The 19,462-nt window shown below is 36.2% G+C and overlaps 2 protein-coding genes across 2 annotated transcripts; one reads left to right on the forward strand and one right to left on the reverse strand.

Moving 5' to 3' along the window:
- The first annotated feature begins 7,934 nt into the window (after positions 1-7,934).
- Positions 7,935-8,891, forward strand: LOC113321976 (protein BIC1-like). Its single transcript, XM_026569968.1, has one exon. The coding sequence runs from the start codon at positions 8,150-8,152 to the stop codon at positions 8,654-8,656; it is 507 nt and encodes a 168-aa protein (XP_026425753.1). The 5' UTR covers positions 7,935-8,149; the 3' UTR covers positions 8,657-8,891.
- A 217-nt stretch (positions 8,892-9,108) lies between these two features.
- LOC113321975 (protein CIA1-like) lies at positions 9,109-14,631 on the reverse strand. Its single transcript, XM_026569967.1, has 10 exons — positions 14,291-14,631; positions 14,037-14,183; positions 12,836-13,054; positions 12,615-12,679; positions 11,829-11,894; positions 11,543-11,617; positions 11,028-11,090; positions 10,772-10,835; positions 9,972-10,055; positions 9,109-9,487 (listed from the first exon to the last, which is right to left on the reverse strand). Exons 1-10 carry the CDS (start codon positions 14,483-14,485, stop codon positions 9,416-9,418), a joined length of 1,050 nt encoding a protein of 349 aa, XP_026425752.1. The 5' UTR covers positions 14,486-14,631; the 3' UTR covers positions 9,109-9,415.
- Between the last annotated feature and the right edge of the window lie 4,831 nt (positions 14,632-19,462).

The following is a 19,462-nucleotide window of genomic DNA, read 5'->3' on the forward strand; positions in this document are numbered from 1 at the left end:
CGAGATATACTCAGCTCGAAATCTCAAATGTGTATAGAGAAAATTATATCGTAACACGACTTATGTTTCAATATAGGAGATAGTAGAAATAGGCTTTCCAAGTGATACATGAGTTAAAGTCTCCACATACCTTTTATCGGTGAAGTTCCACAAGTTCCCCTTAGTAGTTCTTCGTCTTCAAATGATGAACGCCGTGAAAACTAAGCTCAACTACACAATCTATGTCCTAGTCCGAGACATCTATAAATAGGCTAGAAATCAAGACTTATAGTTTTGATCACTAACATTGATAAACATGCTTGATATAGCAGCGCATCCGAGTTCGACCGAACAGTGCTCTAACACGATGAACTACATCCCCGGAAGTACGACTAGCATATGATAGTTCACAAAACAACATGAACTACTGCTAGAGAACAACCAAAAGTACAGAGTTTACCAAAAAGGATGAACTTCATTTCCATATGAACGACTGGCACATGATATTTCACAAAACATCATGAACTCCTGCTAGAGAATTACAAACACAAAGTACGGAGTTCACCAAAAACGATGAACTCCATCTCCCTAAGAACGACTAGTACATGATAGTTCACAAAACAACATGAACTCCTGTCAGAGAACAAACACAGAGTATGTATTTCACCAAAGACGATGAACTCCATCTCCCTAAGAACGGCTGGCATATGATAGTTCACAAAACAGCATGAACTCCTGTTAGAGAACAAACACAGAGTACATAGTTCATTAAATGCGATGAATTGCATTTCACTAAAAACGACTAGCACGTGATAGTTCACAAAACATCATAACAAACACAGAGTACAGATTTCACCAAAGACGATGAACTTCATTTCCCTAAGTACGATTGGCACATGATAGTTCACAAAAAAACATGAACTCCTGCCAGAGAATAAATACATAGTACAGAGCTCACCAAGGAGGATGAACTCCATGAAAAACAAAGATGAAACACGATAAACATGCACTTCAAGATCAAAATTAACTTTCAAAAACTAGATCTGAGATTAGGTTATGGTTATTTTTTGCATCATACCTTCAATCTCTTACTCAGATTCTTCTTGAACATTCGATTCCTCTTGAACTACAACTATCTGCTTGTTTTTATCTACTCTTGATTGTGAACTCATCTTTGATTTCGCCATTTTTAAAGTTTTTATGAAAGTTTTCTGGTGAGTATCAAAGTTTTATGTTGATTGTTTGATGAAATTGATTATGTGTTTGTCGATTAATGTTGTTTATGATGGTAAATAAAGGTTTTAATTAGTTGATTGAAGAGAATTGATTAGTTGACTGAGTACATTCAGAATTGATTAGGTTATGGTTATTTTTTGCATCGTACCTTCAATCTCTTGCTCAGATTCTTCTTGAACATTCGATTCCTCTTGAAATACAACTATCTGCTTGTTTTTATCTATTCTTGATTGTGAACTCATCTTTGATTTCGCCGTTTTTAGAGTTTTTGTGAAAGTTTTCTGGTGAGTACCAAAGTTTTATGTTGATTGTTTTGATGAAATTGATTATGTGTTTGTCGATTAGTGTTGTTTATGATGGTAAATAAAGGTTTTAATTAGTTGATTGAAGAGAATTGATTAGTTAAGTAAGTATATTCAGATTTTTTTCTTTTTGAATCTCAAATGGAACAAAATACTTTTGCAGAGAAGGGAGAGAGAAAATATAAGGTATAAAGTTTTTACATTTTCAGCGGTAACAGTTAAGAAAAGATATTACGGTCCATCTAACATTTTCGAATAATTATGGATCCAACATACATGAGTATTTTTCAGTGGACCAAACTGTTGTGCTCCCGGATATAAATGGACCAAACTACATTGTGTAATTCTGGTGTAACGGGATCTTCGGGTCAGGTTTCCGGCACATTTTCGCAAGCTAGTTTTTTCATTTTTTTTTTTCATTTTTTTTATGACAGAAGGAATATTCAATTAAAAAAGGGTGTCACAAAGAGTGAGACCACCAAAATACAGAAACAGGCCCCAAATAAAAGCAAATTTTACAGACTCTGGATGACAGCATCCCAGTTGCAAATCAAAGTTCAAAGAGCTTAATTTCCAAAAAAAAATATTTGCTACCAAGCTAATTAAAAAGAGTACATTTGACAGAATCTGCTTAATTGTTCACTTCTTATCTAGAAAAACATCTACCATTTATGTCCCTCCACGAATTCCACTAGATAGCAAATGGGAGCAATGCATAGATCATGTCTTCCTTTTTTTACTTTGTTGCAGCTACATTCTAGCAAAGTAGCTTTCACATTTTCTCCGAAGGCCCAAAAATAACCAAAACTCTTAAACAATTAATCCCGGACCTGACTAGATATGTAACAACATTAAAATAAGTGACTATTATACTTAATTAACTGCATTTTGACAGAATAAGCAGTTAGCATTCTTCCCTTTACCTGCTCTCAATAAGAAATCCAAAGTTGGAACCCTTTATAACACAAAATCCACACCAAGAAATAGACCTTTAAGGGAACCTTTGATTTGCAAAGTTAAGCATGGTAAAACCTTAAGAAACATTCACAATCATCGATAGATTAAGCAGCAACCACAGAGAAGTCTGTACCAGAGCCCCCACTTCTGCAATGTTTTTCAGAAATTGACAAGTTTGGAATACCAATAAATTGAATAAGCTGCATGGGATCATATTGCTTATGTCTCTGTTAAGCATCCAATTTGTTCTGTTTTTGTTTCTCTTCTTACTAGTCACCCTGAGCCCATGACATTTAACTGTGCTTCTAAAGATCCCAAATGGTTAACTTCTATAAGAGATGAGAAAGTTTATTTGGATAATAATGGCATATTGGATCTTGTTCAACCTACACCTGACATGAATATATTAGGTTGTAAGTGGGTCTATAAAGTTAAATTGAAAGCAGATAGCAGTGTGGCTAGATATAAGTCTAGTTGCTTAAGGCCTTAATATTCAGCTAGATGGTTTTCGTATAAGATTATACGAAAACCTTTAGTCATGTAGTTAAGTCTACTAAAATGAGAATAGTACTTACTTTGGTTATTACTTCAAATTGGCACATCATGCAGTTGGATGTGTCAAATGCTTTTCTTCATGTGGATTTAAATGAAAATGTCTACATGCAACAACCTCCATGCTTTGTTGATCCAAACTTTCCAAATCATGTTTGTTACCTAAAGAAAAGTCATTATGTCTTAAAACATGCACCAAGACAATGGTTTGCAAAATTCAGTGCTTTTCTGCTATCTGTTGGCTTTATCAAATCTATGAGTGATCATTTTATGGTCATTTTACATTCTGCTTTATACATCTTGGTCTTACTGCTTTATGTTCATGATATTATCGTAACTGGTAGTTATGAATACTTGATGGATAACTTGATTGCTTCTCTCAAGTCTGAATTTGTTATGGACAATTTAGGCAATTTGAGTTATTTTATGGGTAAGGCTGTCATACATTCCGACTTTTCGGTTTTATCACAAAAGAAGTATAACTTGGATCTTTTAGAAACGGAAAATATGTTAGACTGCAAGTCTAGTGATACACCAGTTACGAAGACACATAGGGCTTCTATTCATGATGGTACCTTACTGAATGATCCACTGGAGTTTAGAACTATTGTAGATATTAGGCATGATATTTGCTTCGGGGTCAATTATGTCAGTCAATTCATGCATGCTCCTACAGATTGTCATATTCTTCTAGTTAAAAGGATTCTAAGGTATTTAAAAGGTACTACTGGAAAAGGTCTGACAATTCATGTTGGTGACTTATCTTTACTCAAAGCTTACATTTATTCTAATTGGGATGGTTTCCCTAACACTATAAGGTCTACTAGTAGCTATGCTATCTTTTTAAGGTTCCTACTTGGTATCTTGGTCCTCTAAAAAGCATCCAATTGTTTATAAGCATTTTTCGAGGCTGGGTATAAGGTTTTATCTGTAGCTATTGCTGAGTTACAATGGGTTTCATATATGCTGAAGGATTTATATGATCATATTTAATTTCCTGTTCAGTTATATTGTGACAACACTAGTGTCATTGCTCAATCTGCTAACCCAGCATTTCATGCCATGACTAAATGTATAAATATTGAATTACATGTTGTCAGGGAGCTGGTGGAGTCTGAATTTCTTCTTGTTTCTCATGTCTGCAGTAAAGAGCAGATAACTAACTTGTTTACTAAAGGCATGTACTTTCCTACTTCCTCCAGATTGCTTCATCAGTTGCTGGGTGTTTCTGTTATTTCGCGTTTTTCCTTTTGAGAAAGAGTTCTTTTCTTTATGTTGTTTTGCACATTATTTCCTACTTGCATGGGTGTTGCTTCTTATTGTCTTTGTTTTTCAAACTTCACAGTCTGCATGTATCAGTTTACAGGGGTGTGTTAGAAATAATGTTGTCAGTCAAAGTTAATGTTTGACTTGACTTAACTTAGTCGTCTAGTACAGTTTTTCCGGCTGTAATTTCCTTCTCTCTCTGAATTAATACTTTATGAAACAGTTTGTGTTAGTTAATCAAAAATATTAACATGTTGTCTCAATTTTATCCTCATTTTCTCTGTGTCATTCTTTACACTTTGTAGGATTTTGAATGCCATCGAAAACCTGACTTGAAAATTTAAATAAGCCACATTTTCCATACATATCAACTAAACATATATACACAAATGGGTCCATACCGGAACAAGTTTTTTTCATGTAAAGCTTGCCTCTGTTCGACTGCAACTTAACCTGCACAAGCTTTGATCAAACTAGAGTATGTAAACTCGTTGGGTTCTATCCCATGCCTCTTCAGATCTATAAAAACATTACACGCCTTGTCTGTTTGATCCATCTCTACATACCCATCAATCAAAGAATTATAAGAAACGACATTTCTAATTTCAGATTCGGATCTTAATAAACTTGAAGCACTCTCCAAATCTCCTAATTTTGAGTACAAATTAGTCAACGAATTTCTCACTATAACATCTGATATAAAACCCTCTTTCACAAAACATAAGTGAAGAGATTTTCCTAGTTTCAAATTCTTCAAAGCTGCACAAGCACCCTATGTACTAAAAAAGATATGTTGATCAATAGTTATCTCCTCATCAACCATATTTTTAAACGTTCAACAAGCTTCATCAAAATTTCCATTTTTAGTATACCTTTCAGTCATAGAAGTCGATGAAACCGCATCTTTAAATCGCATCTCATCAAATATTTTATAAGTATCAATTAAAAACCCACATTTCGCATACTTGTCAGCTAAATTACTGCCCACAAATGATTCAATAGTAACCCAGGAATTCACAATGAGGGAATGCAATTGTTTACTTAATGCAATCGACGAGTAAAACAATTGAAGCTTGAGTAACACTAGAGAAAGAAATTGTGTTGGCTTTTCTCCAACAACTCTCATTAAAGAGAATGTTTTAAAACATTTAAAGAAAAGTCTGAGTCAGCTAGAAAAACACAGTACTGAGAGTAGCTTGGTGGGTCAGGTAAACCCGGTGGTTATAATCCCAAATCATAAAGAACTTGATCCATCGAAGTTAGTTAACTACTCCCCATCTCACAACCCCAGTCACGTATTATATCCTGAGTCAAAATTGAAAGTAACATAGTCAAAATCAATTACAAACCTAGAAGAGGATTTTTCTTCTTCATCTGCATCTTCGATTGAAACATAATCAAAGAAGAAGAACGATTGGAAGCCATCTTCTATAAGATCAAACAATGAGATTAAGAATCATGGTCAGCAAGAAAGCTTCAGTGGATCGAAAAGAACAGCTTGTCCTATGGATATCAATTGTCGGAGTAAGAAGTTCATCTCGACATAATTCCCTCAAATGGGTATAGTGGCTGCATAAGATCGACTACAAGATCAATATCAGTGTTCTCTTAGAACATCTCGATAGTCCATAATCTTAAGGCAGCTAGAGCCAGGTCTAGTCTACCTCTAGTTCCGCCTCAGCTCACTAGTAAATAATAAAATTCAAACTCACCACTTGGCGGATGTGGGCTTCGACTGAACCACATAAATCTCATACGAAGAGAGACAGTAACTACATGCGAGTATGCCGCCCAAATAATAAAGCCTCTCCAGTGATAGCATCGAAGACTGAAACTATTTTGCTGGAAGCTATAGATAAACTCAAGACAATACCAGTCTGGAAGTGAAATTTCATTTGTAGGATTTGTAATAAATCTACTGACACACTAGCTAAGTTCAGTAGAAAGTTTGGCGTGATCAAAATATGGTCAGTTAGTCATACAAGAATTGTTGAGAGTCAATTACTGTTAGGCAATATGTTTATCTCAAGTTAATAAAACATTCCATCTTTAGCATCAAAAGGGAAAAAAAAGTCCCTGTATTCCCTATATTGTTTTTTTTTGCAACTTGTACATAAACTGCCAAACGACTTCTTTTCGGATTAACGACCATCACACGAGACACGAGTTGACGACGGTATGGAATTATAAGATAGTTATTGTGTGGATTGTTGTCTCTGCATGATCTCTTTATACAATACCCTACTTCTTGTCCTTTTTGCGCTTAGGGTTCTGCTGTGAGTCTGTGAGCAAAGCTCAAGATATTACTAAAAGTATATTTCAACACTCAAGAAAAAGGAGTGGACTCTGGAAACCAGAGACTGGTAGGTGTAATGGACATCAATGAAACTTTTACATCCATCTTCATGAATTTTGTCCGCTTGATCAAAACCCAAAATCTCAACCAATCATATATCCAAAGTAACAACAATAAACAAAAATAAAACATGCAACAATGGCCATCCCAGCATATTAAATAGAATTGGAAGGTGGGCGTACTCTTTTTAATTATTTGTTTAGATGTGTCTATTGTATGCACCACAGGCAAACCTTTCAAACAACTTGGCCCAGACTCACAGAAAAATCTCGCAACTTTAAAGAGTTAATGACTAAGTGTCTTCCAACAGAAAAAAATAAATAAATATCATGCGCATTGAATATTCTTACCTAACATATATTAGCTTTAACTATGTTATGAACTAGTTTCAGGTTCATGAAGCCTAACTGGAATACAACATATACTGTATCAAGTATCAAGCACATTGCAATGAACATTCATCCATAATTTAATTAGCCAAGACGACCTAAATCATGCATGTGTTTGAAAAAAGTATGCGGAGGGGACTTTGTCTCCTCATGAATAAAGCTTTCCCAAAAATAAATTGAGGACTGGTTTCAAAAATTAAAATCGAAAATTCAAGCAATAATTCAAAATGGTTTTTTGACATTATAAGTCGGATGAAGATCCCTTCGCACTTTTATTATCACACTATCTTACACATTGAATATTATTTTTGTGAACAAAAACTAAACTGTAATGTATTTGAAGCTAATATTTTGAGGGGTATGTTTCTCTTACCAAGCTCTACATGCCTACAAAAAATGAGCTTATTCCGAAATATAAATCTCACAATCTATCTATCGATCTTAATTTCGACTGCCAAAAACCCCGAGATTTTCAATGGCTCATTTTCAAAACAGTAAATGATGGTGTTATACATCTCGGAATACACTCATCGGAGAACGAACTTTATGGCAAATTCCTGTAACTAACGAAAAGAATTACCTTACGCATCATATCCTGTGGTCGGACTCTCAATATGGGACACATGGGCAAGAAAAACTAAACAAGACGAGGGCGTCATCCTAGATTAGAACCATACACTGAAGATCAAATTATCAAACAAGTTGGACGTGGTCTTTGCTTGTGATGACTTTCCCACTTATTTGAAAAAGAAAACAATGGACTAGCAATTACCAAACCGCGGAAACTAAAATCACGTCTAAAACAAGACACGTACTTAAATTACATACCATACACCACAAACACTACTACGTGCATTACCCAACACCACTCTCATTCTCCTTTCTTTATATATCTCACAACCTTCCTCCCTCCTCTCCCATAAGTCATCTCATTCTCGTCTACTCAAATCTCAAATCTCATTCTTCTATCAGCTCTCAAGATCTTGGCAAACTTAGTTTCATCGTAACTACAAGAACAGGTATAAGAAAAAAGAACACCAATTCATCAGAAGAACAAGAACGCGTATAAGAATTTGAAGACCTGGTTTTGTATTAGTATAACACAACCAAAGATGACTTACCAGCTGTGTTATGCTAGTTGTGGCAGCAAAGATCAAGAAGTGGATATTATTCATCAAGTGATTTCAGCCTCACCATTATCAAACCTTACAGAAACAACCCATCATTCTAGTAACCTTGACGAACATCATCGTCAACAACAAGAACAATCAGAAAAAGAAGAACCAACTCCAACTACTACTGCTATTATTATTGATGAGATCAGCCATATTGCAGATAAGGAGGAACCAGCTGCAGTGGTAAAAATGTCAGTTGATAAGTACTATTCTCCTTTGCCAGCGGTGGAAGTTGTCTCCGGACGTGAAAGATTGAAGAGACATAGAAATGAAGTAGCAGGTCGGGTTTGGATACCAGATTTATGGGGACATGAAAAGCTTCTCAAAGAATGGACTGATTGTTCTGCTTTTGATTCTACACTATTCCCTAATGGACTTATGTCAGCTCGTGCAGCGTTAGTTCGAGAAGGAAGGCGAGCTAATATGGAGAACAGGTGTTCTTGAATATGATACGTACGTACAATTTGTTTAGTAAAATCAATAATAAGAAAGATAAAAAAATTTCTCAATGTTTGATAAAGCCTAAAGGTGAATTATTGGAGGTCTAAATATTAAAATATGTGGAGAGTACATGTATATGAATAGTCCTTTCGATTCTGTTTTGCCCTCAGTTTTGACTTTTGAATAAATCTCTCCACAAACACTATGCAAGCTTACATTTGCTTTATTAGTTCCTTTCTCTAGACTTCTACCGAGAGTAATTGTATTTGGATGTTAAATACAGTTCTGTTTCTACATATCAAATGCATGTTTTGCCGTCCACTGCTTTGTGGCCCTGTGTTTGTATGTAAGCTTTGAAACCTGAGAAACTTCTTGGAGATCTCTGTTACTTCTGCCAAAAAGGGAAAAACTGGACAGTGTCATTCTTACGTACATACTAATATGTGATAACCCCATTGGACCGCCAAGGGAGCTGCAGTACACGATGCTCCATCACAAAGGTTAATAATTACTCAGAACCCTGTCGTAACTTATACTAGTATATAGTTGTGGATAATTTACACAATGAAGAGTTCATTCTCATAAAGGTTCATCCTGGGAAGCTTCCCCACGAGGACCTATATGTAACAGAAGCCAATGGTAGCCGCCAAAAAAAAAAAACATAGTACTAAAAAGATAAAAAGAACTAAGATCACGGGGCCTTGGGTTGAGTCCCAAATTGAAATTTGGTAACTTGTGCCTGGCCAGCTCTCCAAGGATATATCAGGCTACAGATGCCAACTCCCATATCTTTATAGTCCCATCATCACTTGCAGAAGCTAGCAACCTGGTTTCCTGTAAAATTTATCAAGGGAGAATATAAATTAGCCACGTAATTCAAAATTGCAGAAGTCGCACAAAGACTGGAACATAACAAAGTCGAAAAGTATAACATAAAACACCAAATGTAATGTATCTTCCTGGGAGTAAACACACCTAGTAGCTGATACTGAACTATATAACAAATCATTCAACCCTAGACTAATTAACAGATCCAAAAACAGGTGATATGACCAGCATGAATCATCTGTACTACTAGTAGCATGAATTCCTAGATCACCCAGTGATGGTATAATCTCAATTCCTAACATGTCCCTACCGAGATTCAGACTGACCTAAGAACTCCATGCCTCTGCGAGGTTATTTGCATGAATGTAACTTTTTGTCTCCTAGTAGGATTTAAGAACTCATTTTTTGTTATGGAAACATCTCAGGGATTTTACCTATTTCGTGTTATATGAATTCTTAAAGAGTTAGATAGTGAAAAAACAAAACAGACCTGGGAGCTCCATTGTACTGCATTTACGTCCATTTCATGGGCCTTCTCCTTCCTCAGCAGCAATTTATATGATGGTCCATCAACCTGTAATGCATCACAAATAAAAAAAAGTTACAATCTGCATCACCTTCATCAGACGTATTGAAGGCATTGGGCGGGGAAATTAGACGACCAACAACATAACTTAACAAATGTAACACCATATAGATATAGGGTACATGTAATAGCAAAAACAAGTCAAACCACAACTAGAGTCGGAATTAATTGAAGGCCCTGAAACAGGAGCTCCAAAGGGAGCTTCCGTTAACAAAGACTTGAACTGTTGGCCCTACAATCAAATATTGTTTGAATTATAGATCGTAAATAGAACATGCAGTGACTTTCTTTTAAGGATCAATAATTTGAAAAAGATAAGTGCGATCACTCAAAACTGCCACAGTTTTTCCCCTCTCTTCCTATAATCACTTTTAGTGAGAGGCATAGAAAAACTCTACAACGGCCTTCTTTTGTCCCTAAAACTACAGTTACATGGTTACCACATTCTTTCACATTTCTGCAGAAGGATAATGAACTTAATGTTGATTTTGGAAAGATGTCATGACAGATATCATATATGGCTAAACCAGGTATATTAACCGTGACCAAGAGGTACTACTGTTTCACTCATTGGTATCACTAAGGATTTTTATAGGTTTGGAAGCCCTTGAATGACTTTTGATGGATATAAGCTTGTAAGTTATCTCAGAGTGAATAGGAAGCTAGCCAGCTAAACATTGTGATGTGAGAGGGAGAGAGAGAACCTCTTCATTCCTGACGAAAAGACGTATAGCATCATCAGCAGCTCCACTAGCAATTATGCCCTCCCTGTATAAACCAAAAATTCCCAAATTCAAAATCCTAAATAAATGGATCAATTGTGACCAGACTTGCACAGGTAAATGTAATACATTACTGGTATGGCAGAATCCCAACTGGAAACAATAAACCGACTCCGCAGGAGAAATAAACAAGACATGCCAGAAAATTGATTTTTGACTTAGGTATATGAGTTGTTACCTCGACCAATGAACTGAGAATATTGTTCGATCATGATACCCAGAGAGAGTGGAAACATGTCTCCTGTCAGAATGGAAGCAAGATAGAGTCCTCAGCAATTCGAATATATATATAGAAAACTCAATTAACGTAAAAGCAGAAATTAATTACTCATTTCTTGAGTGAAAGTTTAGTACTGTCTTATTTTCGAAAGTACTGTACAGTTAACAAAATTAAGTTATCGGTTCCTCCAGGAGCATCGTCCCACTAGAGCTTAGTTTTTATAAATGACATAGTTCCGACCTGAGAATCAACATGTAATATCTAGTGAAGCAAAAAGCAAGATCCAACAAAAAGGACCCATCATATTCAAAAGAGCTGTTTGTTGTCATTTCTAAATGCAGCATTGGCATGCTATCCACTTTTAAATGAACTTGTAAGCTAGAAGCCTAGAAGTATTGAAAATTTTCTAAACAAGATGACTTTCTAGAATGTTCTAGGTACAGAATCAAATATGGATGAAGATTGGATCTCACCATGGAGTAAAGCCATCTTCAGCTGGTGGTGTTGCTTTGGGGTCACTTTCCCATATTTTCAAGCTAAGATCGTCACTACAAGATCAGCACGCTTGTAATCAGACCCTTTACATCAATATGGTTGTTAAAATTAGGTAGGAAAACAAACAAACTAAAATATAATTTGTCATAGAGAGGCGTACGCGTGTATACAGTATCTCTTCTCCTATAAAGGACGATATGTTTAGAAAACCATAAAGAAATTAAATGAAATTTTATTTTAATACTGTTTAGCAGATTTGCGCACCTACAGGTGACCATTCTGTCCCCCGTAGCGTTAAAAGATAATGCCCAAACTGTAGATGAGTGCCCACTGCAAATTGAACAGCCAAAAGAGGTAAGAAAAATTAAACAACGAATCTCAAGTATTGAAGGAGAAGATGACTGCAAACTGGGAGATGGGTAAGGTGAAAATATATCCGAGAGCACAAACTTCCAAATTAAAATCCAAAAGATACTATATTCAAACACCTAAACAAGCAACATAACTGAGACATCTCCATGCTAGTATTAGGGTTTAGCAGAATAGGTGTAAGATATAATGCATCTATACCTCAAGAACGACCGAAATGACTGGAGCATGGATTGAATCCTTATAATCCGCTAATAGCTAAATTTTTACTAGTAAAGGATCTTTTGACAAACAGAGATTTACAATTACAAGAGGCTTCAATAAGATGGATGAGATAGTTTTTAACTTAGTGTCTTGACAAACAGAGACTCGCAATTACAAGAGGCCACAAAAAGATGGATGAGAGAGTTTTTAACTTAGTGTGTTGGATCTAATGTGCAACAAGCACAAGAAGGGTAATTACCCCCTCTCCCCTGTACATGTAAACACACGATTTTATTGTTCGATTCCAATACATTAGAACCACGTAGACATTTGTTCATATTTTCAGAGTAAAATCAGTAGAAAAATGAAATGAAAATATGAGCGTGTGAGAAAGAGGATGTATAAGACCGAGTAAAATCAGTAGAAAAATGAAATGAAAGTATGAGTGTATGAGAAAGAGGATGTACGAGACCATACTTGCTAGTTTCATTTAAAGTTTGGACACAATGCCAGTCATCGCTATCACCATCTTCAGCCCAAATCTGTCAATAAACATGATGGATACATGCAAACGAATCAGGTACATGGCAATATCTTCTGGCCTTAGACACTTAAGCACCTAGATTTCAGACATTAATATGAGTGATTCATTTGAGAGGAAAAGAACGAAGAGAAAAGTGCTTTAAGCAACTGTATACCTTAATAGTGTTATCATAACTGCAAGTAAACAACAAATCCAGAAACGGATGCCACTGAACCATCTTCACATCCTGTGAGTGTCCTTGCAAGATTGAAAGACACTCACACTCATTCCCTGGTAAAACTTCCCATATCCAAACAGATTTATCTCGACTGCATGTTGCAAGCAGGGAACCAGCTGGATTCCATGAAACACTTTTGACTTCATTCTCGTGACCCTAAGCGAAGAGCAATATCAAAATCAACAACACTAAGAAGAAGAGAACAGGAATCAAATAGTTGTATAACTATGATATTTCGAACTCTAACCACACTATGATGGTTCTAAAGTGTAGAAGTCTGTTACAAATTAAAATGCACGCCTTTCACTGTATTAGTGAGAGGTATTTCAACTCGTTTCTTATAAAGTCCAGGGTGATTCCATTTGATCTCGCCTCCACACTTCGATGAGTCGAAAATTTTATATGGGACGAAATTTACGAACCTTTTAGAATTAAGTCACTTTCTACAGTTTCCACAGCCTGTTTTTAGGTTTTCCATTGTGATGAGTCCGCCTTGAGACTGCCTTGAGGCACCGTATCGTATAAACTCATTTATGTGTATTACAAGTGTAAGGAACCATGCAACTTCCATAATATTTCAGGTATCAATTAACAGATATAGCACAGGAAAATAGTGAAGCAAATTTGATATAAAATGCATTAGTATGGGTGACTCAACAGATTTCTTGGGAGAACAATTAAATTAATATAGCATTATAAAGGAGTAGAACTGCTTGCTATTGTGCCTAACGTCAAAGCTTGCTATTGTGCAACTTAAGTCTCCCATAAATCTAGAAAACCACATACTACGCCAATCAATGGATGGATGCTTGATCTCTGCCTAAATTATACATAGGCCGGCAAAAACAAACTTTGCCCATACAGTAAAGCCTGTATAAACAATTACTCTTCAGCTACTCTACTTCTATACCAACGCGCCCGTAAATAGATGTTAGATAGAATATGCAGAGTCAGATTGGTCACTAATACGATGTCTTTGTTCTACTTAGTTACCATAATTTCAAGATGATAAAAACTCAACATCAATGCATGTAATTCAGAATACAATTCTAGTTTTCCGTATTACCCATTCTCTTTTGAAAAGTTTTTAGTCTAGAGACATAAACACAAAAGATGCAAATGAGAAGAACCAAATTACCTCAAGAGTGGAAACACATTCAAAATCACCACCAACATTTGCCCAAATTGAAGTAGTAGCATCAAAACTGGCAGTAGCTAATAACTTCCCACAAGGTGACCAAGCACAAGACCTAACTGTTCTTGTATGTGTTTCATCCAAAACTGCCTGTTTCAATTTTATCCCAAGCCAAACAGAAGTTAATCAATTGGTACCTTAAGAATTATTAGGGTTTCACTATAACTTTGACACAAAAATAAGAAAGCAAAACTGACCTTGCATTCCCAGGAAGTGTCGAATGAGTTCTGTTGCCATATCCGAACAGTTTTATCACCACTGCAAGAAGCAAGCATAGCAGGAATTCCAGAGATTCCAGTAGCTGGATTCCAGGCGAGATTCCAAACCCTATCAGTGTGACCTTCCAGTTTCTGAATCTCTTTAAGTTCGAAATTTCCCTCAAACGAATCCATTATCGGTGGAAAAGATTGAAATAGGAAATGGATGTGAAGAATTCTACTATGTATCTAGAGAGGGGGGGGGGGGCTCTGGAGGAAAATCTGTTGGCCGCCGAGTTTTCACAGGTAGGAAAGAATAGAGGAGCGTGGACACCGCGGTGATCCGAAGGCAACAAACTACACGGTACAATTTGTAGGTTTTATACTCGGGGTGTTGAAGTTTTGCCACTTGCTAACTTGCGTCATTTTTATTCACCTTGCGGCCTATTCCTGCACATGTTAAACGTTATAGTTTGCCGCTTAGCACCCCCGTGGATATAGCAAAATGGCAAATGTACGTGTCAAGTTGTCAAATATACCACTTAAGTGTATATGAAAGAGTATCTAACGAGCGATAGAAAGTTCATCGCTAGATGATTTGCATAGTGTCAATTTTGCTATCGATCGTCGATTTTATCATCGTTCAACAATTCTTCATCTAACGGCCATTAGTTCTACCCCTATAAATACCCAGGTTCAAAATCATTTCTACCCACATTATTTCAACTTCATCTAACGGCCAGTAGTTCTACCCCTATGTGATATCTTTGTCCTGCAATTCGGTTAATTCTTATTAAATGTTGGAATTTCATTAAATTTAAAATTAATTAAGATTTGAACATTAATTTAAAAAATAGTTTTCATTAATTAAAACAAAAAACTTACATTATAAAACCTACAAATTGTAAAAAATAGTTTTGCCACTTGCTAACTTGCGTCATTTTTATTCACCTTGCGGCCTATTCCTGCACATGTTAAACGTTATAGTTTGCCGCTTAGCACCCCCGTGGATATAGCAAAATGGCAAATGTACGTGTCAAGTTGTCAAATATACCACTTAAGTGTATATGAAAGAGTATCTAACGAGCGATAGAAAGTTCATCGCTAGATGATTTGCATAGTGTCAATTTTGCTATCGATCGTCGATTTTATCATCTTTCAACAATTCTTCATCTAACGGCCATTAGTTCTACCCCTATAAATACCCAGGTTCAAAATCATTTCTACCCACATTATTTCAACTTCATCTAACGGCCAGTAGTTCTACCCCTATGTGATATCTTTGTCCTGCAATTCGGTTAATTCTTATTAAATGTTGGAATTTCATTAAATTTAAAATTAATTAAGATTTGAACATTAATTTAAAAAATAGTTTTCATTAATTAAAACAAAAAACTTACATTATAAATATTTAAATTAAATTACATCCATAAATTGTTTATTTCCTTAATCATTCCTTCAGTGACAAAAAATCCAATTATCATGCTTTTTTGGATCAAGAGTGTTGTTCAACATATATCATAGATTGTGTTGGTTTGAGACTGACTTGGTGGTTGGATCTCTTCACAATCGTCATAACCTTGAAAAGCAACGACACTCGGGCGGAGGGGAACATAAATGATACAAATCTTGAAATGCATGAGGTTGAAATGTTGATGTGGTTTAGGCGATTGGGGTATACGGAGTCAATTTCCTAATTGCTTCAATGTTCACGCCGCCACCATGAATCATAGTGTGGGTTGGAAATTGGTTAAACAAATGTTCAAGGGTTGGACTCTGGAGGAAAATCTGTTGGCCGCCGAGTTTTCACAGGTAGGAAAGAATAGAGGAGCGTGGACACCGCGGTGATCCGAAGGCAACAAACTACACGGTACAATTTGTAGGTTTTATACTCGGGGTGTTGAAGTTTTGCCACTTGCTAACTTGCGTCATTTTTATTCACCTTGCGGCCTATTCCTGCACATGTTAAACGTTATAGTTTGCCGCTTAGCACCCCCTGGATATAGCAAAATGGCAAATGTACGTGTCAAGTTGTCAAATATACCACTTAAGTGTATATGAAAGAGTATCCAACGAGCGATAGAAAGTTCATCGCTAGATGATTTGCATAGTGTCAATTTTGCTATCGATCGTCGATTTTATCATCGTTCAACAATTCTTCATCTAACGGCCATTAGTTCTACCCCTATAAATACCCAGGTTCAAAATCATTTCTACCCACATCATTTCAACTTCATCTAACGGCCAGTAGTTCTACCCCTATGTGATATCTTTGTCCTGCAATTCGGTTAATTCTTATTAAATGTTGGAATTTCATTAAATTTAAAATTAATTAAGATTTGAACATTAATTTAAAAAATAGTTTTCATTAATTAAAACAAAAAGCTTACATTATAAATATTTAAATTAAATTACATCCATAAATTGTTTATTTCCTTAATCATTCCTTCAGTGACAAAAAAATCCAATTATCATGCTTTTTTGGATCAAGAGTGTTGTTCAACATATATCATAGATTGTGTTGGTTTGAGACTGACTTGGTGGTTGGGTCTCTTCACAATCGTCATAACCTTGAAAAGCAACGACACTCGGGCGGAGGGGAACATAAATGATACAAATCTTGAAATGCATGAGGTTGAAATGTTGATGTGGTTTAGGCGATTGGGGTATACGGAGTCAATTTCCTAATTGCTTCAATGTTCACGCCGCCACCATGAATCATAGTGTGGGTTGGCAATTGGTTAAACAAATGTTCAAGGGTTGGACTCTGGAGGAAAATCTGTTGGCCGCCGAGTTTTCACAGGTAGGAAAGAATAGAGGAGCGTGGACACCGCGGTGATCCGAAGGCAACAAACTACACGGTACAATTTGTAGGTTTTATACTCGGGGTGTTGAAGTTTTGCCACTTGCTAACTTGCGTCATTTTTATTCACCTTGCGGCCTATTCCTGCACATGTTAAACGTTATAGTTTGCCGCTTAGCACCCCCGTGGATATAGCAAAATGGCAAATGTACGTGTCAAGTTGTCAAATATACCACTTAAGTGTATATGAAAGAGTATCTAACGAGCGATAGAAAGTTCATCGCTAGATGATTTGCATAGTGTCAATTTTGCTATCGATCGTCGATTTTATCATCGTTCAACAATTCTTCATCTAACGGCCATTAGTTCTACCCCTATAAATACCCAGGTTCAAAATCATTTCTACCCACATCATTTCAACTTCATCTAACGGCCAGTAGTTCTACCCCTATGTGATATCTTTGTCCTGCAATTCGGTTAATTCTTATTAAATGTTGGAATTTCATTAAATTTAAAATTAATTAAGATTTGAACATTAATTTAAAAAATAGTTTTCATTAATTAAAACAAAAAGCTTACATTATAAATATTTAAATTAAATTACATCCATAAATTGTTTATTTCCTTAATCATTCCTTCAGTGACAAAAAAATCCAATTATCATGCTTTTTTGGATCAAGAGTGTTGTTCAACATATATCATAGATTGTGTTGGTTTGAGACTGACTTGGTGGTTGGGTCTCTTCACAATCGTCATAACCTTGAAAAGCAACGACACTCGGGCGGAGGGGAACATAAATGATACAAATCTTGAAATGCATGAGGTTGAAATGTTGATGTGGTTTAGGCGATTGGGGTATACGGAGTCAATTTCCTAATTGCTTCAATGTTCACGCCGCCACCATGAATCATAGTGTGGGTTGGCAATTGGTTAAACAAATGTTCAAGGGTTGGACTCTGGAGGAAAATCTGTTGGCCGCCGAGTTTTCACAGGTAGGAAAGAATAGAGGAGCGTGGACACCGCGGTGATCCGAAGGCAACAAACTACACGGTACAATTTGTAGGTTTTATACTCGGGGTGTTGAAGTTTTGCCACTTGCTAACTTGCGTCATTTTTATTCACCTTGCGGCCTATTCCTGCACATGTTAAACGTTATAGTTTGCCGCTTAGCACCCCCGTGGATATAGCAAAATGGCAAATGTACGTGTCAAGTTGTCAAATATACCACTTAAGTGTATATGAAAGAGTATCTAACGAGCGATAGAAAGTTCATCGCTAGATGATTTGCATAGTGTCAATTTTGCTATCGATCGTCGATTTTATCATCGTTCAACAATTCTTCATCTAACGGCCATTAGTTCTACCCCTATAAATACCCAGGTTCAAAATCATTTCTACTCACATCATTTCAACTTCATCTAACGGCCAGTAGTTCTACCCCTATGTGATATCTTTGTCCTGCAATTCGGTTAATTCTTATTAAATGTTGGAATTTCATTAAATTTAAAATTAATTAAGATTTGAACATTAATTTAAAAAATAGTTTTCATTAATTAAAACAAAAAGCTTACATTATAAATATTTAAATTAAATTACATCCATAAATTGTTTATTTCCTTAATCATTCCTTCAGTGACAAAAAAATCCAATTATCATGCTTTTTTGGATCAAGAGTGTTGTTCAACATATATCATAGATTGTGTTGGTTTGAGACTGACTTGGTGGTTGGGTCTCTTCACAATCGTCATAACCTTGAAAAGCAACGACACTCGGGCGGAGGGGAACATAAATGATACAAATCTTGAAATGCATGAGGTTGAAATGTTGATGTGGTTTAGGCGATTGGGGTATACGGAGTCAATTTCCTAATTGCTTCAATGTTCACGCCGCCACCATGAATCATAGTGTGGGTTGGCAATTGGTTAAACAAATGTTCAAGGGTTGGACTCTGGAGGAAAATCTGTTGGCCGCCGAGTTTTCACAGGTAGGAAAGAATAGAGGAGCGTGGACACCGCGGTGATCCGAAGGCAACAAACTACACGGTACAATTTGTAGGTTTTATACTCGGGGTGTTGAAGTTTTGCCACTTGCTAACTTGCGTCATTTTTATTCACCTTGCGGCCTATTCCTGCACATGTTAAACGTTATAGTTTGCCGCTTAGCACCCCCGTGGATATAGCAAAATGGCAAATGTACGTGTCAAGTTGTCAAATATACCACTTAAGTGTATATGAAAGAGTATCTAACGAGCGATAGAAAGTTCATCGCTAGATGATTTGCATAGTGTCAATTTTGCTATCGATCGTCGATTTTATCATCGTTCAACAATTCTTCATCTAACGGCCATTAGTTCTACCCCTATAAATACC

The sequence above is a fragment of the Papaver somniferum genome, chromosome 11, assembly GCF_003573695.1.
Source record: "Papaver somniferum cultivar HN1 chromosome 11, ASM357369v1, whole genome shotgun sequence".
Lineage (NCBI taxonomy): Eukaryota > Viridiplantae > Streptophyta > Magnoliopsida > Ranunculales > Papaveraceae > Papaver > Papaver somniferum.

Bases quoted from the DNA above. Each gene is read 5' to 3' on its own strand.
- LOC113321976 (XM_026569968.1), top strand. From the start codon at position 8,150: ATGACTTACCAGCTGTGTTATGCTAGTTGTGGCAGCAAAGATCAAGAA.
- LOC113321975 (XM_026569967.1), bottom strand. From the start codon at position 14,485: ATGGATTCGTTTGAGGGAAATTTCGAACTTAAAGAGATTCAGAAACTG. The intron at 12,680-12,835 runs GTATACAGTTGC...GTTTATTGACAG, and splicing joins GTTATGATAACACTATTAAG to ATTTGGGCTGAAGATGGTGA. The intron at 9,488-9,971 runs GTCTGTTTTGTT...TAAATTTTACAG, and splicing joins CAGTACAATGGAGCTCCCAG to GAAACCAGGTTGCTAGCTTC.